This window comes from Rutilus rutilus, assembly GCF_951802725.1.
Source record: "Rutilus rutilus genome assembly, chromosome: 3".
Classification (NCBI taxonomy): domain Eukaryota; kingdom Metazoa; phylum Chordata; class Actinopteri; order Cypriniformes; family Leuciscidae; genus Rutilus; species Rutilus rutilus.
In genome coordinates this window covers 38,694,259-38,721,902 of record NC_140211.1, presented here as the reverse complement: position 1 = coordinate 38,721,902, position 27,644 = coordinate 38,694,259, and the positions used below count along the sequence as shown (strand labels likewise).

General features: G+C 36.6%; 1 protein-coding gene across 2 annotated transcripts in view; it reads right to left on the bottom strand.

Moving 5' to 3' along the window:
• lrch4 (leucine-rich repeats and calponin homology (CH) domain containing 4) overlaps positions 1–27,644 on the bottom strand; it is a 51,258-nt gene that overhangs the window by 16,336 nt on the left and 7,278 nt on the right. For both annotated transcript variants that reach the window (XM_084405134.1, XM_084405135.1), the window contains exons 2-9: positions 9,905–10,049; positions 8,053–8,182; positions 5,555–5,660; positions 2,532–2,778; positions 2,328–2,421; positions 2,090–2,198; positions 1,428–1,522; positions 96–154 (exon numbers count right to left, since the gene is read on the bottom strand). In XM_084405134.1, coding sequence (XP_084261260.1) covers positions 96–154; positions 1,428–1,522; positions 2,090–2,198; positions 2,328–2,421; positions 2,532–2,778; positions 5,555–5,660; positions 8,053–8,182; positions 9,905–10,049 — 985 coding nt within the window. The remainder of the gene's footprint in view (positions 1–95; positions 155–1,427; positions 1,523–2,089; positions 2,199–2,327; positions 2,422–2,531; positions 2,779–5,554; positions 5,661–8,052; positions 8,183–9,904; positions 10,050–27,644) is intronic.

Here is a 27,644-nt window from a genome sequence, read left to right as displayed (position 1 = left end):
TGTGAGGACCTTTCAGAGACATTTTCCATTTTAATAATAACAGGTTTCGTGCGCAATGTATGTATTTTTCATATGCAAACAGCATAAGCCCTTACCTGCTGCCTGTAGATTCAGGGCTCTGGGAGGAAGTGCTGCTGGAACTTTCACTATTTTCCTGTCATGGAGAAAGGGGACATTATATTAACATCATTTTACCTTATGACTTCTACTTTAAAGTTCAAAAGGGTCAGAAAGATTTTTTAATTAATACTTTTATTCAGCAAGGATGCATTCCATTGATCAAATGTGACAGTTAAGACAATTACAATGTTATAAATCATTTCTATTTCAAGGAATCTGAAAAAAAAAGTATTGTTATCAACATTGATAAGAAGAAATGTTGCTTGAGAACCATATTTAAATTCATTTTAAATGAGTCATATTTAAAATTACTGTTTCATATTTCAGAAATCATTCTGATTTGAATGATTTCTGAAATATAAAACAGTAATTTGAAATATTACTGTTTTTACTGTATTTTTGATCATATAAATGCAGCCTTGGTAAGCATAAGAGACTTCTTCCAAAAACATGTAAAAAATCTTGCTGACCCCAAACCTTCAAACGGTAGTGCATATGTCTGAAAATATATTGAAAATGTAGGAAGTGTTAGTTAACTTAAAGGTGCACCAAGTTATTTTTCCCCATGTGAAAAGTTTTAACCCTAAAGAAAAGAATAGTGTAGTAGACAGCACAATGGCAGCCATGTTGAAATCACATGACTAGCTGAATATTTCTCACTTCATCAGTTACTAATCACAGATAACAAATATGCTTGCAAATGTGGTAATGTGGTAAATGTCTACAAGAGCTACAGTATGTTTGCAGATTTGCATCAATTCAAATATAACTTGACTTTAATTTTTATATGTACCCTAAAATAAAATAAAAAGTAATCTAAAAATATCTCTTCAGTTTTTTGTATGTAAATTAGTGTCAACATTACCATAGCAACAAGAACCTATTAGCACTGCTGTCAGATTCAAAGACTCCTGCATCTTTCATTTCCTCAAAAACTAATTTGAATAAGTCATTGCTTCTTTCTTTTTGTCCATCCAGTCTCTCAACAACCTTTTTATCCTTTCAAATGATAAGACACCCTGTTTTTCACACCCACACCATTGTTATTGGTGCGAATTAAGTGTTATATGTTATAAGTCGAAATATTAAGTCAAACAGATTACTAGGCTGCATGCAAATCTAGCTTTTGACATCAGTAATAGACTACTAACAAACTATTGTTTGTTGCCAATAGTTGTCAATATAGATCTTCAACTTCCAAGACCACTGGAGTTTCAGCCAGCACATCATAGGGTCCCATATGGTCCAAAAACAAAAGTACCGAGTGCACCTTTAATGTTCAGTGTACTGCAGTAAGTCCTCCTGACCTGAGGGGACTCTGTAAGTGGAAGGTGACACCTCTCCTCCTCTTCCTCCATTACGCTGTTGTCTATGAAATCCACTTGCTCCAGCACTCCATTCACTACAGAGAGGACCAAGAGTTATATAAGCATTTAAATCACAGGCAACCGAGACCTAGAGCAGATTCTCATCCTTTTTGACTCCAAGGCCCCCCATAGTCCACAACAATATTTGCAGGACCCATTTTTAAATTTATGCCTCATACTGTATATCCAGGTATAGACCTTATTCAGAGCAGCGTCATGACGGGTATAAAAGCGAGGCTGTGAGGGATAGATTTACCATGTTTTCAATGGCATCCATTGTAAAAAGCTGTATAAAGCTCCTAGGTCACTTATAATTGTCCACAGCTCATGCCGTCTAGAGTTTTTTGTCTACTAAAAATTATTGGAAAGATATTTTTGCACTGTTTCGTCAGCAGAACAGTCCAAAAACACAACTATTACTATTAAACAATAGTACAGCTCTCTAAAGAGATGTATGGCTATCCCTCACAGCTTCGCTTTCATTCCTATTAAAAATCAAAGATGGCGCTGGTATTTTAAAGCTTATTTTGTCTTTTTTTGGTAGTTTTTATTTTAGGTCCCCTGGTTGGGAACTACTGATCTTAAGATTCCATTAACATTACCTTTGGGTGTCTCTAGCGACGTATCTCTCTCCTCTTCCTCTTGAAAATTTGTGTGTTCGCGGGAAACGTCAGTCAATCGCAATGACCGTTCCGAGAAATCGTCAGCAGACTAGAGTGAAACAACACAGACGCACATACACAGCCGCTTGCATCATCCAATAAAATTACTCTCGATAAGCCTTTAGCAACCATAGTCCAAATGGTGCATTAGTGCTTAAATTCGCAGCTCTCTTTATACCTCATTTCCTGACCATCTTTTGCTGCCGCTGTCCACGCTGTTAAAGCCAGAATCCAGGCCACCATACTGACCGGGGAACAGGTCCTGATCCAGACTGCAGAGACCACACACACACACACACACACACACATTAGCATTTTCACTGAAACAGGCGATTAAAGCTTTTCAACACCCTAAGACCTCTCGTCCTTGACGATCTCTCACCAGCTGTTGAAGGCGGTGGGCCGAAGAGCTTTCTCAAACTGGTCCTGAGTCCTTTTGCAGGCCTCCATGTTCAGATATTTAAAGATGTGGAACTTTCCTTTGGAGCAGATCTGGGCAGGGGGCATCTGGAGGGGGTTGTTGTCAAGGATGATGCTTTGGAGGTGCCGCAGATGACGGTAGCACACAGGCACGTTGGATATGCGGTTGCACGACACATCCAAACGGACGAGAGGCAACTCTGACAACTCTGAGTTGAGAGAAGAGTCAACTAGATGAGTCAATCTAATACATATATATATATATATATATATATTAGTGCTGTCAATTGATTAAAAACTTTAACTAGATTAATCACACATTTTTTCTGTGATTAATCGCAATTAATCGCAATAAAAAAAGAAATGTTTTTGTACGTTTTTAATATATTTTATAATGTAATAATTTCACAGTTAATCAAATTAATGTAGAAACAACATAAAGACAGTATATTTTAAATAATTTTTTAATGGCATCTTTTTATGAATGAAGGCCAGTATTACTGATATTAATACAGCTACTGATTTTTTTTTTTTTTTCACATTTATTAGGCTTCAAAAATATAACACTTTTTAATTTAAGTGAACTTAAAACAATGCTAACATAAACCCATAATAAATGTCATATTTATTCGTGCCCTTCCTGTCTTAACAGTTAGGAAATATACTGTAATAAAGTTATCAAAGTTATATGCAGTCTGCACTGCATAAACTATAAATTAAATAGTTAATCCTTATTAAAGCTACAAAAGTTATTTAGTCAACAGCAGTGAGTCATTTTCTCTGTTCCCTTTGTTCTTTAACTTTACTGACAGGAAGCTTTATTGGCTGCTGTCCCTTTAAGAGCAGACAGACACGCGGATCTCACCGTTTATATACCGTACTGTCTATGGATCTCACACGCGCGCCTCATTCTCTCGCAACTCTTCGTTCATTTTAGACTTTATATAAATCATTTAAGACTGCTCTTATGAGGATAATCGACAAAACTGACATTTTGGGATTGTTATTGTTAGTTCAAGCGCGAAAGAGAACTGGATTCTGGCGCCCTGTCTAAGCATTGTGTGTGTGTGTGTGTGTGTGTGTGTGTGTGTGTCACATAAAGACATTCACAGACAGCGCTTTCTCTTTTGTCTTGCCGCGCTTGAAATGTTTAAAAGCATTTAAATGAATAAGAGCGTGATCATATAATGTAAAGCTAGCCAACGGATGGCAGAAAAGACGGATGCTGCGTTAATTGCGTTAAATATTTTAACACGTTAAACCAGACAAAAATTAATCGCATGCGTTAACGCGTTAACGTTGACAGCACTAATATATATATATATATATATATATATTAGGGCTGTCAATCGATTAAAATTTTTAATCGCGATTAATCGCATGATTGTCATGAGTTAACTCGCGATTAATCGCATTTAATCGCACATTTTTTATTTGTTCTAAATATACCTTAAATTAATACTTTTCAAGTTTGTAATACTCTAATCAATGTGGGCATGGATAAATATAGACGCTTTATGCAAATGTATGTTTATTATTGAAACCATAGTCAATATAGCATGAAGACGAAACATGTTTCAAAGGCCATAGATGTTTTTCAAAGAACTTGTTCATGTCTATTAGACACATGTAGAAAGAACAAAGAAATACCAGGTTCCCATTACTTCTCTTTCTTTGCACTGAGCAATTAACATAAACATGTTTAGATTTTTGCATGACAGGGCAGCTCTTCTGAAAATGCTAAATGTACATTTAGCATTTATTATTACATTGTAGTTTGTCTCTCTCTGTGCCCATTTTGATAAAGCTAAATTCTCAATAAATTCTCAATAAAACGTATATTTTACTGTTTCTGTTGTCAAACAACGGAATGAATTTGAAATGGTGACTGAAACGCGACCAAATAAACATAACCAGCTCTCCCTTCCAAGACGTTAATCTGCACAAAAATTCTGATAATCGAGCCGTCGTCTGGTGAAATCAAATACACATAAGCTAAAGACAATATCCGTGCTCTGATTTCGGCTATTTGTAAAATTAGAGAAGCAACATAATATCTGTGTTTAACTGAATTAAAGCGCTGCTCCTCCGCGTGAGACGCAGAGAGAGAGAGAGAGAGAGAGAGAGAGAGAGGCGCGCGCTGAGAGAGCAGTACCGGCGATTCTCAGAAACTAAATAAGGTTTGGGCGCTTTGTTGAAGGGAAAAAAAATCGCTAAAGGGGTCTGCAATGTCGCTAAGTTGCCAACACTGTGTATGTCCATTTCTCCAACTAGGGGTTGGGTCACGGGTCAAACAGAAAATACGCGCTGCGTTAATCGTCCGTTAAAAAAATTAGTGCCGTTAATATGATTTTGCGTTAACGCTAACTTTGACAGCCCTAATATATATATATATATATATATATATATATATATATATATATATATATATATATATATATATATATATATATATATATACATACACAGTGGATCCAAAACATATTTGGACACTTAGTGCATGAATGACACAAATCTACATCACAACTCAAAACTAACATCACTCTTCTGAGGAATTTTTGGAGTAAAGCAATGTTTAGTGGTTGTATGAAGTCAGTTCTCCTCAAGTTCACACAGGTGTCCTATCACAGGTGGAGTTCATCACACTTGCTATGAAAATGTTTCAATTATGTTTGACAACCAAAACTCTAAAATAAACGTTATCTTTCTTTAAAACAAATGCCGCTTTTGGCTGATCATTTATCTAATTCAATGACATTCGCATACTTTCAGAGTGGTTTAAATGTCCAAATATTTTTGTGTCCATTGTATTAATCTGAAACAAGAGATGTTAGCTTGTTATAAAAGCCTTCTCCACATAAAACACTGGTTCTATCTTGATTTCTGTAATCTTACAAGGTAATACACTATTGCTTTATGCAATATTTCCAAACGTTAACTGAAGTAATAGTAATAGAAACGTGTTTATAAGTTTGGGATACTGACCTTCTGGTAAAGTTGCAAGCTGGTTTCTTCTCAGATTTAAATCCCTTAAACATTCCAACTGGCCGAGCTCAACAGGAAGTGACTGTAGCTCATTACAGCTCACATCCTGGTGGAGAAACACAGTAAGAGGAAGAGACAGAGAGAAAGAAATGAAGAAACGGAGGAAATTATAAACTAGATGTACTAAAGATTGTGTGTACATTGCAGTTTAATAACTGGTGGGGCAATAAGGTTAAGTAAGCAATAAATACTTCAGCGAAGATGCACCAAATTGTTAAAAAGTGTTTCTATTTCAAAAGTTTATGTTCAGAGAATTCAAAGATTCCGAAAAAAAAAAAAAAGTATAATAATTTACACAAAAATATTAAGCAGCACAGTTGTTTTCAACACTGATTATAATAATAAAGGTTCTTAAACAGCAGATTTCTGAAGGATCATGTGACTCTGAAGATTGGAGCAATAATGCTGAAAATGCAGCCGTGTCATCACAGCAATAAATTACATTTTAAAATGTATTCAAATAGAAAACCGTTATTTTAAAAATGTTGATTTTGATGTTACAATGATAAATAGTGATAATATTTCGCAATATTACTGTTTTTACTGTATTTTTGATCAAATGCAGTGTCTGAGCATTAGAGACTTCTTTCAAAAACAATAAAATATCTTACTCAAATAAAATAAAATAAAATAAAAAACATTCCAATCAAATAAATTAATGTATAGGAAACACTGCTAGTGCTAATCTTCACACCACAGACAACTGCCACATATGTAGAGACTAGGGCTGAGACGGTACATCTATCTCCTGATTCAATACTATCACAATACTTTGGTACCGATACAACATGAATTGTCATTTTTAAGAATTGCGATTCTACAATAGCAATTTGATATTGCTATGTATTGTGATTTGTTTGCTTTTTTTAACTCTAGAGCATGGGGAAAAGTTAAACGATACACGTGTACATGAATGTGCAGGTCGTATATCCGTAGATGTCCAGCCATCCGCCATTTTTCACTTTTTTGTGTCCACTAGTAAGAGATATGACGTCATACTCACTGATACAACACATACTGCCCTCACAGGGCTCAACGCTAAGGATTTTTTCTACTGCTAGAATTTTCTAAAAAGTAATAAATAAATAAAAAAGGCCTATTTATTGTATTTTATCACAGGTTGTGACACCAAAAACTACTGGCCTAACTCAAATAAATTTCAAATATTGTTAAAAACAAGTAAACTGTCAGTAATAAAATAAGAACAAATAATCAAATTACAAGCAATAGCACAAATACAATAGAACAAACATACAAATAAAATAAACACTGCTTTTTTATGTTTTTCAGGTAATTCTAGCAGTAATTTTCAGGTAGAGAAAATTAATAATAAAATGTAAAATAGCACTGCATAGTTTACACTATATAAATTAAATATAGATTAATCCTTATTAAAGTTACAAAAGTTATTCAGTCAAGACAAGTACTTTTTTTTTGTCCTTTGTTGTTTGATTAACATAAAAACAAAGACAGCAGCAGGTTTATTAGGCTACTGTCACTTTAAGAGCTACACGGATCCAATATACTGATACACAATGCGTTTTATTTCTCAACTGTTTATGTTCACTTAAGATATAACAGACTATGTTTATCAGGATGCTCGCTGAGACTGAATTTTGCGTGAATATGTCCGTTCAAGCGCAAGACGATGTGAAAGATAGCTTTTAATCGCTGTCTAATACGCGGCTTTCTGGGCGCGAGCTTCGGATGTGCGCGCATACAAAACTTCTTACACTATTGAATTGAGTTCTCTGTCATGTCTTCTTGCGCTTTAGTATTTTAATTGGCAAGACATGTGCAAATGCTAAACATTTTCGTGATGCAGCATTGGACCGATCGGGCAAGTGACAGTTGCATCAACTGTCCTGAGCGACGTTTACGCTAGCCCCGGGCCATCGGGCAGTCCTTATTGTCGAGCCCTGCCCTCTGCTGAAATAAAAGAGCTACCTTTCCTCTGCCTCATCTATAAGAAAGGACTAAAATAAAGCAATTTAATATGAATTAATATAGATTATGGAATAAAACATTTTTACTTTAAAATCGTGAAAAAATTATAATAATGATAGTTAGGGGAATCGTTTTTTTCCCTGGATTTCCCTGGATTCCCCGGATTTGGATGGATTTGGATGGATTTTCCAGACTGCCAACTGGATTTGTGTGATTGCTTTTGTCAAGGTTTAACTATACTAGTAAGTGACACATTTTGGAAAATATCCTTACAAAAATAGTGATACACGTTGAAAACCCATGTTCCTCACTATTTGAAAGGTTCATAAGATCAAATGATATCAACCAGTTTGTGTAAAAACCAGAGTGTCCATGAGATGCCTTCACTAATATAATTTTAAAAAAAACGTGACCCTGTGTGTGTGTGTGTGTGTGTGTGTGTGTGTGTGTGTGTGTGTGTGTGTGTGTGAGAGAGAGAGTGTCCTACTTACCAGTTGTCGCAGGTGTGTGAGTGTGTGTATAGAGGCCGGCAGGACTGATAACTTGTTGTTGCTGACGATGAGCACACGCAGGAGAGGGAGCTGACATACTGAGGGCGGTAGACTGGACAGCTGGTTACGACTGCACCACACAGACAGAGAGAGAGAGAGAGAGAATTAAATGAATGCAATCTAACACCAGTACAAAACACTCACTAACAGACTTACTGTATACACAATCCTTCCAATATCTTTAGCCACAAAGAGGCTGAAATTTCACTCAGGGAGACCTGATGTTTACCAAGGCTGCATTTTTTATTATAAAAAAATACAGTAAAAACAGTAATATTGTGAAATATTATTGCTATTTAAAATAACTGCTTTCTATTTCAATATTTTTAAAAGGTAATATATGTGTGATGGCAAAGCTGTATTTTCAGCATCATTACTCCAGTCTTCAGTGTCAATTGATCCTTCAGAAATCATTCTAATATTCTGATTTGGTACTGCTAAATATTTTTGTGGTTTTTAACAAAAAAAAAGTTTGTAATGTCATTTATAAGTTCAAAAGAACAGCATTTATTTCAAATATAAATATTTTGTAACATTTTAAATGTCTTTACTGTCAATTTTGATCAAATGAATGCATCCTTGCTGATAAAAGGTATTAGGCTAAACTCTTTCCAAGAAAAAAGAATCTCACTAACCCCAACCTTTTGAGCAGTGCATTACTTGGCTTATACTGAGATGAGTGCCTGAAGTATTTTGCCCTGGTTCAGGTAAGCTGCACACTGGAGATGGTGTAGTTACACCTGACACTGAGCATGCGGGCCTGTCCAAATACCAACATTTGCAGTCTCTATGCACTTGACCACTTGTTTTATTCAATTTGGCCCAAGTGTTCAAATAGGCGTGAAGACTGCAAGTGTGTGTAGAACATTTGATTACTTGACACACGTATAGTGTTGCAAAAATGCAAGTGTTCACAGAGCTTTAATTTGATTTTCAGTACTTTGCATATTAAAGTCCGCGTGAACCGGAAGTTGCAAACGACTTTTCTCCAGTGTTGTGACGTATTTCCCAGTGAAAAGGAATATTGAACAGAGGGCAGGGTTTTACTCTAGCGCTCCTCCTCTCCATCTCTCGCTCATTACAGACTAACGATTTGAGGGGAGTGGTTAAGCGTTTCCCAAACCAAGCCGTCAAACCTACGTCATCAGAGAAGAAACGCCATTCCAGACCGGAAGTAATGATTAAAGATTACGACGGCAAACAATTTTTTTCTGTGTATTAACTTGCACGGATTAATTGTTCACCACAAGACTAGTAATATGCGCTAACAAAGGAAATAGGGTCAATTTTGATTTCAGTTGGACTTTAAAATAAACTTCTAAACTATCTGTTCAGTAGTCCCTATGTAACAGAAGACACTATTTAAAAATTGTGGTGCTTCTAATTAAGAGATAAAAAGCAGTTGCAATTGTACAAAATACACATAGCCTATCTTTGCACCAATAAAATGTGCAACACTTTGTTTTCCTACCAAATTATATTTAATATTGAATGAATTTAACTTACAGTGGAATATTTTCCTAGACATCTCACAATTTCGGAGCACACAAGTTCCCGGGCATTATTCATGATGGGATACGCTTAGCCTAGAATACCGCTCCGAAGCGGTATAAGTTCAAGGGCATTTGGCATTTTTAAGACATGGTACAGTCTTGCACACTTACTTCCTGTCGAGTGTATGCACTCTCAAGTGGCCAAGACCGCAAGTGTGGGTATTTGGACAGGCCCTGTATCTGGAGTGGGTGTGTGTGTGTGTGTGTGTGTGTGTGTGTGTGTGTGTGTGTGTGTGTACCTGAGGTTGAGGTAGGTGAGGGCTTGCAGCTGGCACAGGCTGGGCGTGAGGGATCGCACACAGTTGTGATACAAGCTGAGCGTCTCCAGGGAGACAAACTGGCACACCTCCTCTGGAACCTCACAGAGCCGGTTCTTTGAAAGGTCTGGGATAAAGAAACACCAGTCACAGTTAGTACAGAATAAATTAATGACCAACCACAGACACCTTTACATGAAAACAACGAAGAGGACAGCCATAGAGGACATTATATATTACCAGTAAAATTTAATTAAATTAAATGAAAAAAAAAATAAATAAATAAATAAATAAATAAATAAATTAAATATTTTTTTATTATATAATAAAAACATTTATTTGAACAAAAAAATTTAATTAAATTAAATTAAATTAAATAATATATATTTTTATAATTTTTTTATTTATTTATTGTGCCATTCTTTTTTATGATAATTTAGCACATGTCCCCTCTAAATTCTTAATTACCAAAATCTGTGAACATCTCAAGAGTTTTTTTTTTAATCCTTTTAAATATTTTAAAATAATTCTCAATATTCTCAAAGATGATTCTATTTACTATATTACAGTAAACTTATGATTTCACTTGAGTGTATACTTAAATTAAAATCAGCAAAAATCCATGACCATAAATACTTTTAACAAAATAACATATTACTTCTTCCATGTTACAGTAATGAGAATGAGTGTTTATTTGCATTGTGGTAATGAGATTTGTCATGAAATTAATGAAAACAATGGTCCTTAAATAAAGCAAATACATACATTTCATTTATTTCGTATTTATTTATTTTCATCTTGCATTGAAATATAACCCAGACAAGTACTTGACAGGTTTTGTGAGTCCAAACCAATAGGGGAAAAACTACAGTAGAGGAGATCTTGCCGATTATGGAACTTCCTTTGTGTTTACTCTCTGTTTGAGTCGCAATCAATGGCAATGGTCAGACTATAGATGCGTCCTAAGCAACAGACAAGCATCTTTTGTCTAGATATAGCAAGTGCATTCAAACACTTTGTTTATGCATCCATGGGACAGGAGCCAGGGACAGGAAACGCGTAAACAGTCATGATGTTTCCCAAAGTGAACAAAGACTTTTTTATGGGAATTCAAATTTTGTCCCAAGTTTTTGACAGCAATTGAGGCTGTGAGCGTTTTGTCTGAATTTAGCTCAAACTATTCCAATTCCCTTCAATATTTTCATTCCAGACAGAAGTTGCTCTCGCCAGATAAACGTGAAACACACACTCCCTCAGTGGCGCTGGTCATAGGGTCAGGATGTATTTCTGGAGAGGGGAGGATTTTAATTACAGGGCCAAGGAAGCTTAGAACAGGGTGTGTGAATGTGAGTGTACGTCGTCCATATCACTAGAGAGACAAACCAGACAGAAGAAAAAAAAACGAAAAAAAAAACAGAGTTTAAGGCTAAATGAACGTTAGGGTGCAGTTTTCACCTTACATTAGCGTTATATGCATACAGGTACAGTGTAATTTCAGGCCTTTGAGATTCAAGTCTCCTTAAAGTCCTCCTCGTGATCTTATACAAAACCAAAGTTACTTTCACACTATGAGAACAATAGCGTGTGGAAGTGTGTGTGTGTGTGTGTGTGTGTGAGTGCGTGCATTTTTTTTCTCTTCTTCCCTGCACTGTCCAATTGTCCAATCTGCTCTCCTTCTCCAGATCTTTTGTTCAGCTGTTTTATTTGGCAAGGAAGCATTTCCCGCCTCTCCGTTCCCAGTGGGAAGAACTAAAGATTCCCAGGGGCAGCCCACATTTCCCACAATCCCCTGCACTGCTTTGCACTCACACCAGCCTAACATGGTAGAGCATGGGAGAAATACCAGTGTGCCCACATCATGGAGAAAGATGATATGTATGAGTCTGAACATGAAACTTTGATCAATAACACTTCCATAACCACTCTATGAGGTGATTATGGTAATATCTCTCATTAATAATAATTAAGCATTTAATTAAATATTTAAATGGTGTATAAAAGTTCATAAGGATTGTCAGGTTTATTTATACTTGTGGGCACAATTTTTGTAAACATTTGTAAATAGGCTCCACCAATGGCAATTTCATCTAGTGGCACAGAAATCACACACTTAAGATTTGAGTAGCAATGCTTTTATTTCTGTTCTGGCCATGTTTACTTTGTGTTCCTAGAAATAGTTGCCTAGACGTATCACATTCTCCACAGGGGCTCACAAACACCTCCTGCGTGAGGTCTCCAGCTGTGCCCAGCCTTAATGACACGTTCAAATCATTATTATGGCATGACAGAAGTCCCTAGCTAATAAGCAGAAGTGTATTTCAATTATGTCCTGAAGGTCTCACTCTAAATATCTCCTCTCTCTCTCTGTGTGTGTGTGTGTGTGTGTGTGTGTGTGTGTGTGTGTGTGTGTGTGTGTGTGTGTGTGAGAGACTTCTTAAGAGTAGCAGTTGGTCTACTGACCCCCTCCTCTCTCTGGCTCTCTGAGGAATCTGAGCGTTCTTCTGCCTGCTAGCGTTTCTTTGGTGTAACTGAAGCTGCCTTTGCATCTGGTGTGTGTGAGAGAGTGTTAATCAACACACACACACACACACACACACACACACACACACACACACACACACCCCCAATCCTCCTCTAGCCCTAGAAGGAGATTACACCGATTAGCCTGTGGGATAACAAAAGACTCCCTTACAGTTCATTTTAGACACACATTCACACAAAAGCAACACAAACAAGACCTAATTATACTGTGAGCTCCATGTTAGTTCTATATAACATTTGATAGCCAAATGACTACTTCTACAACAGTTGAGGTGTGTTGTTGTTGTTTGAAGGTCTCTGTGAAGGTGCCATGCTAAGATTTTTCCTCTTCGTTCGTACCTGCTGCCAGGAGCTAGTCATCCCTGGGATTAACTGAAACATGACGCTGTGTTTGTTTCAACACACTGACTAGACCTAATGCGTCAGGCTCTGACTCACTTTTATCTGAACAAAACATGCATTTATGCTCCATTTACATTTATTATTAAAGGAGTGGTTGAATATGATTTGACTTTTCTAACTTTAGTTAGTGAGTAATGTTGCTGTTTGAGCATAAACAACATCTGCAAAGTTACAACGTTCAAAGTTCAAAGCAAAGGGAGATCTTTTCTTTTAAAGAAATTGCTTTTTAAGGACTACAACAAACGGCTGGTAGGGACTACACAACATTCCTTCCGGGTTAGAGACATCACCAACCCTAAAATGTACATAAACCCCGCCCCCGGACACAATTTATAGATTATCAAGACAGAATATGCTAACCAATGACTAGAAGATAACTACACATAAGCTACATAAATTCACCAACTAACCAATCAGAAATGTTGTCTACATGTTGTCACTTCATCTTTCTGACTTCGGTTTGAACATAAAAAGGCTAAAAGTTTTTGAAATCTCCAGTGCATGTCTGTGTGAGGTAAAAGGACACAAGCTGTTGTAGCTCCGCCCTCTGTGCCGGGAGCAGCAGCTCATTTGCATTTAAAGGAACAGACACAAAAACGGTGCGTTTTTGCATACCCTCAAAAAGTGACAACTTTAACATGCTATATAAAAATATCTGCGGGGTATTTTGAGCTAAAACTTCCCATACACACTCTGGGGACATCAGAGACTTATTTTACATCTTGTGAAAAGGGTATTATACCACCCCTTTAATGTCTGTCCTGCCATTTCAGCACCATTTCCCAAACAGGTTTCCAGAACACTCTATTCCATTGTTCGGACAAACAAGTGGTCCCATACCAAACTCACAAAATTGAATTAGTATCATATGTCAAATATTTTTAAATCGCTACAGTGTTTACACACAGTGGAAGGTCAACCTACTCTTAAGATGCATTCACATTTGTGACCCGTCACGGAAACCAGGGACACAAGTCGGCAGCACAACTTGAGCAAAATGAGAAAGAAGCGTTTTTTTGCAGAATCTGTTAGTTGAGATCACGAAGAAGCCTCTCCATGTTTGAGATAGCAGTATTGGTATATTTAAAAGCGTACATTTTGATGTTGAAATCGGCTTGTTTTTCGGAGATTCTAGCACGCAGTAGGGGCGTGTCATTGTCAGTGTGTATTTCCATACTGAATAAGCCGGCGTGGCTACTTATTATGCAGCGCTCTGGCCGGCTCTATCTGATTTCAAAATTCAATGAAGATGGACGCCAATAACATTACGATGTCCAGCAATCGATTTAAATAGTAGGTTACATGGGGTTTAATTTGTCGTTTAATGAGATGTAGCCTAATACATGTTGTCAGTGCCAGTACATAGATCCGCCTATATAATTGACGTGTATATGAATGGTACAGTGGTAGAGCTTTCGCCAGCCGTGTCAGAGGTTGAGAGTTCGAATCCGCCCTTGTATAGGTTTTCTTTTTTATTCTCGTATAGTTTTTTTTCTCTCATCAAAACGATTATGTTCATCAGTGGTTGTATATCAAGCAGGGACACGCAAACGTTTGAATTATTTTGTTATTTCAACAGAACGAATAGAGAGTATCCGCAACGCAACGGATTGAAGCGCGCGTCGAGTGAAGACAATGAACACGAGTAAACACTGTATCTGCGCCGCGGCAACGAGCACTTTGATCACTTGATTAAAAAAAAACACATTTCAGCGCTAGTATCTTATTTAAAAAACGAACGAAATGAATGCTCTGCCAGTTAACTGGAGATGTTTTATTTAGAGAATTTGTAGAATTGGTACATTCAGGGGGGAGGGGGAGGGGGAGGGGGGAGCTTTACAGGGGGTATGACTTATCTAAATGAGATGTAAATGAGCCCTATTGTCATTCCCAGAAGAGTGAGAACTTGCCAATCTTTAGAAGCAGATTTCTACTATTTCAGTTTTTTTGAGTGCCTACCTTCAAATGGCCACAACTTCTCCAAATATTATCAGATTTCCATGTGTTACACATCATTGGAAAGCTTGAATACTACACTTTCAGAATATGTGAATAACTCAAAATGCCCCAGAACCGACTTGTGTCCCTACTTTCCGTGACTGGTCACAGTTATCATTGTTAGGAATGCCAGGAATTTCAATAGGAATGTGGGCAATTGTGAATTTCGCATAAGATTTTACTAAGATAAGTAAGATTTTACTTCTTTTCCATACAACAAAAGTGATTGGTTACTGTCAAGCTCCAAAATAGAACCCTAATGTCCCAAATGGCACCCTAAGCCCTCGCGTTTTTCCTCAGAGTCCACACTTTCGTGACCGAATGCCGCTTTGACTGTTGGGTAGGAGTCTTTCGTGGAGCTTGGGCTACTTCAGTGCGGCTCTGTAAAAATGCCTATTGAGGGCACATATTAGCCTGAAATCTGAAATGACAAAAGGCCTGAAATCTAAAATGGCACCCTTAAAATTAAAGAATAAAAATATGAAAGTATAAATACACAGTACAGTAAACACACATACACGATTATGAACATATTTACAGTATTATGGATAATATGAATAAATAGAAGTGAATTTAAGGTATTGCACTTAACAGTGGCTTTGGGAGGTATACGGTAGCTTTATGCGAGCCAAAGATTGAAATTTAAGTTTAAAATCTTCCCCTCCACTGTAGCAATACAAACTTTAAATTCACACTTCAAACACATCATAACAGACAGATGACATCAAAAATCTGTTTTCAGAGTGACATATGGAGATGGGGTATACTTTTATTAAATTTAGACTTAAATGTTAGCCGTTTCCTCACCTTAACTAGCCTAATTGAAAGGATTCAGAAGACATGGAAAATAGAGCCAAAGTTGGATGTACTGTCTACCTTTTAAGATTTATTTTAGTTTTGTTTTGCTCTTATTTATACAACACAGAGAACAGACAGAAAGTGAAGTGAGAAAGAGAGAAGGAGAACGGGATCAGGAAGGACAAGGACTGAAACTCAGGTCACCTGAATCAGCTCTGACTGGATATACTACTTTTGGAGTAAGAGAAGTCCCTTTAATTTCCTTTGTATGGACAAAAATAGCTTGGACATTCTACTTTAAGTCATAGGTTTAGAAAAACATGAGGGTGAGAAAATAATCACAATTTTCATTTATGAGTGAATTATGGATGATAACATAACGAGAAAAAGTGCACATTTCACCTTCAAAGGTTTGCACCAGAGCCACTAGACAGCATTTCATTCCTTCTCTTCCTCTAAAGCAGGAACAACAATAAACTGTGCCATGACTTGACTTGAGATGGGGGCAGAGAAAAAAATGAGAGAGAGAGAAAGGGAGGGGAGAGACCGAGAGGGGAGAGGAGGGCAAATCTTGAAAGGGGAGAGTGAATGAGTAACAGCAGCATGACAATAGCAGTGAAAGCATGAATACCGGCCTGAACCGAGGGGGTGACGGAACAAAAACACACAGGCCAGAATGACTCGACACATTCAACAGAGCACCACTGGAGGCAACACATAGGCTAAGTGTGTGTGTGTGTTCGGCACACGAGCACTACTCCAGCACATCAGTGAATTTACGGCCAGAAAAAAAAGCTGATTATTTGACCTCACAAGCACTTTAGAGAGCTAAGTGCACTGACCGAATCGATCAAAACACCAATGTGTGCCACGTCCTTTTCATTATTTCTTGCTGCGCCATAAAACTGAGGTTTATTTTCAGACCTCAGTCTCCAAAGGCTCTAACATATCAGTGATGGAATCATATACAGTTAAAACTCCATAATCCAACAGGACAGGCCTGATTTGTACAAGCTTTTAGCAAATGTCAAGGTCCAACAGTATTCATTTCAAAACAACAGCATAAATGGCAGTCAGGAGTTTCTTCAGAGAGCTAGAGCATTAGCAAGTTTCTGTTGATTTTCTCTGAGAGACTCATTTTTAAAGACTTGTAGTTTTCTAAGGAAAATGTAAGTGGCGTGAGTGCGGTTTTGATTCCACTTCCATTTTAATGGCTCAATAAACAAGTCTTATAAACAAGTCTCTAAGCACTTTTAGGGAAATGCCAAATAATGAATTCTAACAATATAACATCATAGCCTAAGCCTACCATGTTTTGTTTAAATGATCATACATAATACTAACAATAATGGTTCTTGGTTTTAAAGTTATATAAAATAAACATGATTATAATAATTATTTTATTATATATATATATATATATATATATATATATATATATAGTACCAGTCAAAAGTTTGGAAACACTACTATTTTTAATGCTTTTGAAAGAAGTCTCTTATGCTCATCAAGCCTGCAGTAAAAAAAAAAAAAAAAAAAAACAGTAATATTATGAAATATTATTACAATTTAAAATAATGGTTCTCTTTTTTAATATACTTTAAAATGTAATTTATTTTTGTGATGCAAAGCTGAATTTTCATCAGCAAGTACTCCAGTCTTTGGTGTCTTATGATCCTTCAGAAATCATTCTAATATGATAATTTATGATCAATGTTGGAAACAGTTGTGCTGCTTAATATTTTTTTATAACCTGAGATACTTTTTTCAGGATTATTTGATGAATAAAAAGTTTAAAAGAACTGTATTTATTTAGAATAGAAATCTTTTGTAACAATATACACTACCGTTCAAAAGTTTGGGAACAATAACTATTTTTTTTTAAAGAAATTAGTACTTTAATTCAACAAGAATGCGTTAAATTGATAAAAGGTGATGGTAACGATTTATATCGTTAGAAATTTTTTTATTTTGAATAAATGCTGTTTTTATGAATAAATGCTGTTAACGTTTTACTCATCAATGAATCCTGAAAAAAGTATTCCAAAAAAATATATTAAACAGCACAACTGTTTCCATCATTGATAATAACTGAGTATCAAATTATCATATTAGAATGATTTCTGAAGGATCATAAGACACCAAAGACTGGAGTACTTGCTGATGAAAATTCAGCTTTGCATCACAAAAATAAATTACATTTTAAAGTATATTAAAAAAGAGAACCATTATTTTAAATTGTAATAATATTTCATAATATTACCGTTTTTTTAGTTTTTTTGTTTGTTTTTAACTGCAGGCTTGATGAGCATAAGAGACTTCTTGCAAAAGCATTAAAAATAGTAGTGTTTCCAAACTTTTGACTGGTACTGTAATAACTGTATATATATATATATATATATATATATATATATATATATATATATATAAAAAAAAGTTTCATTTGTTTGATTTTGTTCCGTTTTTTTTAACTGATTCTGAAACCGGTTGATTCCCAACCCTACACTGTAAAAAAATATGATCAATAAGTTATGACAACATATGTTTTTACATAGCTTTAACTCATTCATATAAATTAAGCAATTTTCAACTTTTTTTAATAAGTTATACAAGATTCAACAATTTTGTTAAAAGTGAGTTTAATGTAATTTAAGTTGAAATGACTTAAACATTCAAGTTGATTGTACTTAATTTAAAGATAGTTCAAATAAAAATTACCCTATATGATTTACTCACCCTCAAGCCGTCCTAGGTGTATATGACTTTCTAATTTCAGACGAACACAATCGAGTTATATAAAAAAAATGTCCTGGCTCTTCCCAGCTTTATAATGGCAGTGAATGGAGGATGAGATTTTGAAGCCTAAAAAAGTGCATCAATCTATCATAAAAGTGCTCCACACAGCTCTGGGGGGTTAATACAGGCCTTCTGAAGCAAAGCGATGTGTTTGTGTAAGAAAAATATACATATTTAAAACTTTAAAACCTAAAATAACTAGCTTCCAGCAGACGGCCTACGCAAGTCGACTTACACCAAAAGAGTAACACTTGACTATGTAGGAGTTAGTGTAAGCTTAGACGCCTCTCACGGTTCAAACAAATAGGCCTGGACAACAAACTCAAGCTCCTCTTGTCTTATATTGAAATCCTCCGACATTTCTCATTAAAAATTCTTAATTCATGCCCGTTGTTTTGCTCTATCCTCTGCTCTTCCACGTTCGTCAATGCGCCAGGTCAAGGTTTACTCTTTCGCCGTAAATCGATGCGTACGGCCGTCTCCTGGAAGCTAGTTATTTTAGTTTATAACGTTTTAAAAATAGATATTTTTCTTACACAAAAGCATCGCTTCTCTTCAGAAGGCCTTTATTAACCCCCCAGAGCCGTGTAGAGCACTTTTATGGTGGATGGATGCACTGTTTTGGGCTTCAAAATCTCATTCTCCATTCATCCTAAATATAATCAACAGTATTAGTGATGCTTTAGAAAACTCATGGTTAGGGAGTGTCCAATTTCTTCTGTGTGAAGTATTGCCAATTACAACAGTAAAACCCCCACCGACATTATCACTTCACTTATGGAGTCTATGGGACGTTGTCTTCAAACGGTCTGAATGAACAGAGAGTTCTGTGTGCATCCTGTTTAATCGACGGTCAACGGCCCAGCACTTTGACTACAGTGTTATCTTTGTCTTTGAACGTCGATGAAGGCCACAAAAGGTCAAGCCAATGGATTTAACCGTCCAAACATTTAGGGGGCCTCCCAAGTTATCCCACACAACTCTACCAGTGCGGTGAGAGCCTTTCGTGTTCAAATACAAACACACCTCCATCACCTTCAAACCTAATGATTTTTCTACCTCTCTCAATAACAGTATTATGAAAATCCTAATTAAACATCCACATGTTTACTTGCTATTTAACAGACACCTTCTAAACTGACAAGCAGTTAAATGACCAGAATGCAGTTCATCTGTAGCCACACGGAGTTAAGTGTCTTACTTTAGAGCTAAATGAGTAAATCAGGTTCTCTGTAATAGAAACAACCAAATGCTTGAGTTACCAGTGCGAAGGATCCCATTTAAATTCGTATGATCTGTTATGTCTAGTGGCATTAAGGGAGCAGCAGCACTGATATTACTTCTGAATTATTACATTTTAAATCTAAACAAATCATTTGAATTTTTATTGCGCAAAAACGAATTTTCAAAACGGATAACTGTCCCACTGTTGTGGTGTCAGTTTTCATCAACTCAGCCCATAATTTATATTCTAATATTGGTGTACTCGTTATCATTAACTAAAAAAAAAAAACTGAAATAAAGCTGAAATTAAAAACAACAACAACAACAAATGAAATAAAATACTTACATTAAACACTATCAATACTTAGAAATTATACTAAATGTTGCATTGGCAACTAAGTGAAATAAAACAAATTAAAGTTTAAGTAAGTGTACTGAAACTACAACTGAAATAACAAATTAAAGCTAAATATTACAAATTAATTAAACTAAGCAAGCACATAAATCATTTTACATTTTAAATTAAAATGAGAAATGAAAATACAAAAGTTATTAATTTAAAATATTCATATATTAATATAATAGTATAAATAATACTAAAACAACAGATTATGAGACGTGATGTGTGAAGAAAACAAGGTAAATATCACTTATCACAAAGTACATCATTTTTGGTCAAGCTGTAATTTTGTCAAATTATGCAAGAAGTGTGAAAATATTTTGTAATTGTGTGTTTTGGGGTGCATAAAAAGTTGTGAAATTAGTCTTAGCAAGACAAAGGAGTTGACCATTTTAATGTAACAAATTTGAGAGGTGTAAAATGCTCAGAACTTCGTCACTTAAAGAATACAATAATGAAAACTATTATGCCATTTTTGCTGTGTGTGTATACCAGCATCTATGCAAACTTTCCAAGCTGGCAGGTAAAGTTGTACTGGAAGCAAACTTTGTATCAACACCAGCAAACTCAAGGATCTGTTGCTAAACCATAAACGCAACTAACATACAACAAAGAGGTTTAATGGGCAGGTTTGTGAAGGTGGAAGCATGTCTCATGGTGTAATCAGATTATGTTGTGTTTTTTTCTGAGCCCTTGATCTCATTGCTGTGGAGGTGTTTCAACGGTGACTCGAGACGCTTGAAGTCTCAGCTCTGTACGCCAGGAGCTCGTATCTGTTACACAAGACCGAAGAAGCGACAGTGCGGTGAAATCCACCTCACACAACCAAGAGGATGTGTTCCGTTACCATAACAACCAAATCATCAGGTGTCAAAACAAAGGCAATGCAAACATGGTAATTTAGTGGTATTTGCTAAGGCAAGTATCACATTGCTATAGCCTAGCTCAAATTTTACATTCGATTTGAACAAACCCATAATCCTAAATGTGCCATCACGTTAACAAAATAATTTTCATTAACATTTTCATGCGAAATTTCTGATCGCGTGGATTTACATTGAAATGACTAGATTTGCTGTAAAAAAAAGCAGAACAATGGTAAATGTGATGGCACCTTAAGAGTTAAACTGATCAAAACGAGAGCCATCATGGTTGACCATCACAACCGTAAACATTAAAAAAAAAAATTTATCCAGACACATTGAAAGCGAAACTCGAGTCCAGAGAATCTACTGTATTAAAGATGTCAAAATTTCTGACCTTTTAATAATCATTTGTCATTTAAATTGACAATCAACTAATTGATTAATCCTTGGTGTTAATACCACAGCATGCATGTGAAGTACTTAAAAACCATAGGCTTTCATTTTCATTTAAACAAATATACCTGAACTATGCCGGCCATGTTTACTATAAATATGTATACCATTCAGTTGAAAATTGTAAAATAAAAAAATGCCTATTTGTGCTGAAATTACATCAATAAATCATGAATGTCTCTCCTAGCAACCACCCAAAACACTGTAGCAACCGCACAACAGGACAGTAAAATCCACTCCGAACACCTCAGCAACCACAAGGCAAGTCCCTGCCAAACAAACACTCGCATTGTGGAGTTTTGCATGGACAAGTACAACTCACACTTTACTGCAGAGCAGCTTTGGCCAAACTCACTAAAAACAATCAACCAACACTGTCAGTGTGATAATCCTCAATGTTCTCCCTCTAGATCAGGGTTCCTCAAACTCGGTCCTGGAGGGCCACTGTCCTGCACAGTTTAGCTCCAACCCTGATCAAACACACCTAGCTGTGAGTTTCTAGTGATCCTGAAGACATTGATTAGCTTGCTCAGGTGTGTTTGATCAGTGTTGGAGCTAAACTCTGCAGTACAGTGGCCCGAGTTTGAGGAACCCTGCTCTAGATAATCTACACTAGAGGTCTGGTGTGGTTGAGCGCAAATTCACCATGCTCTCAAGCACACACACACACACACACACACACTAATCACCCCCGGAGCCTCTCTAAAGCCTAAAGGGAGATGGTGATTCTGCCATCTGGACACGCTTTACGTTACATAACTTATCAAGGGCTGGTGTTCATCAAACGGTTGAATCTCAATCAGTTTTGAATTTTCATATCCTATCGAGCATGATTATGTGGAAAGGGGAGGGGCAGAATTCAGATAATCAGATACTGAGACACGTAACGAACTTTGTGTTCATTAAATACGTCTATGTGTGCAGTGAGATATCTCCCCATGTGCACTTGTGGTTGATGTTAGCTCAGATTGTGTGCTGAATGTGTTTGAATGGAGCACGGCATGGTTCAGAGAACGTTCAACAAACATTTACACCTGGACATGTTTTCTCATTTTTCCCACCAGTAGTGTTTTCAGCAACACACAAACGCACAAAGCAGCATTGATTCAGCTCATTTATGCTACAAGCTTTAAAATTATTCTACGTAAATACACCTCTTGATGGATTTTTAGGTCAAGATCTCGAGCACTCTGTAAAGTCTACTCCAGCACATCCCAAAGACTTTCAATGAATTTAAGGTCTGGACTCAGAGGTGCCAATTCATGTGTGAAAATAATTCTTCACGCTCCCTCCCAACCATTCTTTCACAGATTGAGCCTGATGAATCTTTACATTGTCGTCCTGGCATATGGCCATGATGTGTCTTCCAACATGGTTGTTTAAGAAATAAAAAGCTACACACTCCATAGGGTTAGAACTGTTACCAAACATACATGCTAGAAACATAATAATCACAGCAATACTGATCCAGTCATAGACTTAAGTATTTGCCTATTTACATCCAAATCCAAGTCCATTTGAGACATACAAAACTTCAATATTGCAAAAAAATGCATTAATTTCACAACACACTCAAACCTTATTACAGCTGCGTAAACAAAGCATACAATAACAGCAGAAAGTGCCAGCCATCCCAACACAACTAATCCAGAAAAGTGTGGACAAGTTCATTAAAAATAGCTCTACAACTCTACAAGGAATAAATCTGGAATTGAGAAGACTTCCTATGAATCTGTAACTGTTTCTGCTGCAGAAAGAGTGAGCATGATAATACAGCATCTGTGTGATTTCAGTTTTAATGAGTGACAGCGAAACATCCTTCCGTCTTGTTTTACATTAGAACTGATACTATCCGTTAAAAGAAGCCATAGCCTAGTAATTATAAGCCAAGGGTTTCTAGCTGTGCTCCTCTCTCGAGACTCGAGGCCTTCTGACCATCTGTTGTGCTTTAATAGTGTGAGTGAAAGGAGAGGAAGAGGAAGAGAGCGACAGAGAGGGAGGGAGTTGAGCTGAGAGTTTGTCGCCGAGGAGAAGCAGAAGTTGAAGTCGGGGAGCCCACATCCGCTGGCTGTGTGTGGTGGAAATGCAACTGCAAGGGGAAACAGAACAACAGTGTGCAACAGGGTTCGTGTTGACTCTCTCACACAGCTGGTGATGCAGAGTAGACACACTCCTGTTCTCACTTATGGAGAATTATGTGCATTTTTCACATAATGCAATGCAAATGTAAATGACCACGCACGTATACTCGTGCAAACAGAGTCTCCAAAAGCTGGCACATAAAGGAAGCACACACTCTTTCAAAACACAGCTGGCAAACACTCAAAAGATAATGACATAAAACCAACACACACACAAACTTGAGCTTGTGCCTAGCAGGGCTGAATTCATAATAAATCCTCTCCAACCCTGAATCTGAGAGGCTTGTTTGCTTAGGCAAAATATGACCTCATGTTCAATATTTATCAGTAAAGGTTGACCACATCCGAACACAGCAGGAAACGATTTCAGTTTCAAGCGCCAGGGTCTGAATGACCTATAAAAAAAAAACATAATAGATTTTTTTAAACATCTTATGACCAAAAAGATGTAGCCTTATAGGCAGCTCACTAGTTTTTTTTTTAAGATGTTTTGCTAACAACAAATGTGAAAAGATTTTGTTGTATCTATATTGTGCTGATTTTTTGCATAAGCCGCATGAATAAGTTGCAGACGTCAACTTTCCTATTGAATGGTCATTGTGTCACTGTGTATGTAAGGCAGTCAGTGTCATTTTTACTTCCTGGTTGTCAGTTTATGACCTGAATGTGTGGGTGTGGACTGGACGCTTCAAACTGTTTTAGTACTAAAAAGTAAGTACATAACCAAAAGAAAAAAAAGGAAGATACAACGCCACTTAACACTTTATCTGGAAAAATGACCGCCCATGCAGACTCATCGGGAAAGTGCCCTTTCATATTTCTAAGTAAAATGGATTTTTAATGCAACTTTCAAAAATCTAGTTTTATCTTTTATAATCAAGCTGCATGACTGTTATAGGTTAAAAAAAAAAAGGTGTTTGTCTAAAAGACTAAAGGAAAAATCATAAATTCCTGTCTAAATTTGTTTAGTCAAATCAACTCTCATTTTCCGCAGATAATTTGCTCCAATTCTATCATCTAACCACCCTCATGTCTCTCTAAACTCATATCACCCACAGAGCACAGAAGATGTTTTTAAATAATAAGAAGGTCAGTGTTCACTGAACCCAGTGTGATTAGGCTATCTAGACCAGGGTTCACCAATCTCTGTCCTGGAGGGCCGGTGTCCTGCAGAGTTTAGCTCCAACCCCAATTAAACACACCTGAACCAGCTAATCAAGGTCTCACTAGGCATACTAGAAACTTTCAAACAGGTGTGTTGGAGCTGGTTGGAGCTAAACTCTGCAGGGACAGCGGCCCTCCAGGACCGAGATTGGTGAACCCTGATCTAGACTAATGAGTCTTAAAGGGATAGTTCACCCAAAAATGAAAATCCCATGATTTACTCTCCCTCAAGCCATCCTAGGTATGACTTTCTTCTTTCAGTCAAACACAATCGGAGTTATATCCTAGCTCTTCCAAGCTTTATAATGGGAGTGAGAATATTTTGAAGCACAAAAAAAAGTCACCTCAATCCATTATAAAAGTGCTCCATACAGCTCCGGGGGGTTAATAAAGGCCATCTGAAGCGAAGCTATGCATTTTTCTAAGAAAGATATCCATATTTATAACTTTATAAACTATAATCACTGGCTTATGTACGTGAGTCTAGTTCTGGTGGAAGAGTGACCTCTGACCCGAAGCGTGACGTAATGACGAACGCGGAAGCGCAGAGGATAGAGCAAAACAAAACACCGGTCACGAATTAGAAGTCTGAAATGACAATTTTTAAAGAGAAATGTCAGAGGAGCTTCAGTTTGTTACAGCCCTGTTTGTTTGAACCGCGAGAGGCGTCTACTCTAACCTAAGTTTACTATGCAATACATGACATCCTACGTCATGTGTCGGGTCAGAGGTCACTCTAAACTATGAGGTCAAAACTATGGCCGTCACCGAAAGCCTTTTATTAATTATATCAATCAAACTTTTATTTCAGACTCAGGGTTACATTTTTAAAGGGTTAGTTCACCCAAAAATGAAAATTCTGTCAGTAATTACTCACCCTCATGTTCTTCCAACCCCGTAAGACCTTCGTTCATCTTCGGAACACAAATTAAGATATTTGTGATTAAATCTGAGAGCTGGATCACTCCTCCATAGGCTTCTAAGGGACTGAAACTTGCTGGCCCAGAAAAGTTATTAAAGAGATCGCTAATTTAGTCCAAGTGACTACAGTGACTCAATCTTAAGTTTATCAAGCGACGAGAATACTTTTTGTGCGCAAAAAAACAAACAAAAATAACGACTTTATTCCACTATTCATTTCCTTCTCTCTGGGCCTCGAGTGAGTTCACGTAGTGTTTTTGCGCAGCGCGTCTGTGTTGTACGTCACACGCATCACACACATGACCAGCGTCGGCCAATAGTGAGCCTACGTGGTGACGTGTAACACAGGCGGTCTTACGGGGTTGGAACAACATGAGGGTGAGTAAACTAATTGCTGACCGAATTTTCATTTTTGGGTGAACTAACCCTTTAAAACACACTCAACATATAACACACCAACAATAAAAAAAATAAAAAAAATCATTTTTTTTTTAAAACATTATATTATATAATTATAGTTTATAAAGTTATAAATATGGATATTTTTCTAACAAAAATTCATCGCTTCGCTTTAGAAGGCCTTTATTAACCCCCCGAGCAGTATGGATAACTGTTAAGATGAATGGATGTGCTTTTTTGGGCTTCAAAAACCAAGGTACCATTCACTGCCATTATAAAGCTTGGAAGAGCCAGGATATTTTTTAATATAACTCCAATTGTGTTTAGCTGAAGAGAAGAATGTCATATAGCCTACACCCAGGATGGTTTGATGGAGAATATGGGATCATTTTCATTTTTGGGTGAACTAATGGTCTAAAACCCCTCAATTCATATGGATTACTTTTACAATGTCTTGATGAAACTGCTTTTTTTCCCAATACTATTGAAGTCAATGGGGCCCATCAACTGTTTGGTACCTATATTTTTCAAAATGTCTTTTGTGTTCCGCAGAAGAAATAAATTCATACAGGTTTGGAGTGAATTGATGGTGAGTAAATGATGATAGAATTAAAAAATTTGGGTGAACTATCCCTTTAAGAGTAGAGCTGTATGATTAATCGATAAAACATTTTTTCTCGATTCAAACAGCCACACAATTTCCTTCCTAAATGACAACGATTTGGCTATATTTCTTAAACCTTTGACAGAATCATACCGGAACATTTAAATCTGCATTGGTGCTGTCGCTGACCTAGAGAAGAAGGCTATCTAGGTATGAAACAGCTTCACAAACAGTCTTTTCAAACACACAGTGTGATTATTTCCATGTTACAAATATTCAAATTATCACACAAGTACTGGAATAAAACTTTATATGTTCGGATATGAACACTAATGTCTACAGAGCTGATGTCAAAATAGAGCAAATCACCTTTTGAAAGCAGCCTAACTTGGCGCTCTTGAAACAAACAAAAAATTGTTTCAAAAAATTCAATTTATCCAGAATTGTGCAGCTAATGCCATCAAAACATTTCTGATTACAGTCAGCTTCCTTCAGAACAATCATATAAACCCCCACCCCAAATTCAATATTTATATTTTTTCCCAATATTTTGAGCATCGCGGACAGTCAGCTTGCTGTGCCTAGTACAGTATTTGCTCTGCTGGTGAGTCTGTGCTCTTTGCATCCGTATTCTGTCTCTGGCCTGTGTTAACGTCCTGTTTACAGACTTAGTAATATTTCCACACATATGACATTTTGAAATTATTGTAATGCAGTTTGTGTGCAAGTCCAAAACAGAGATCAGTCAAAATAAAACAAACCAGAGTCAACCGGTGCATCTATAAAGGTGAGTGAATGATGACAGAAAATACATTTTTTGGGTGAACTATGCCTTTAAATTTGGACAGATTCTGACTGGCTGTCAATGTTTTTATTATTCTTCAGCTGGGAAAAAAAATATTATGAAAGCGAAACCAATGATATCATTCCTCTGTGTTGTTATTGTTTATAGCTGTGACGTGGACTTTGCTACTCTTTTAGAATTACAATGATTATTACAACTTTATAGTCATTA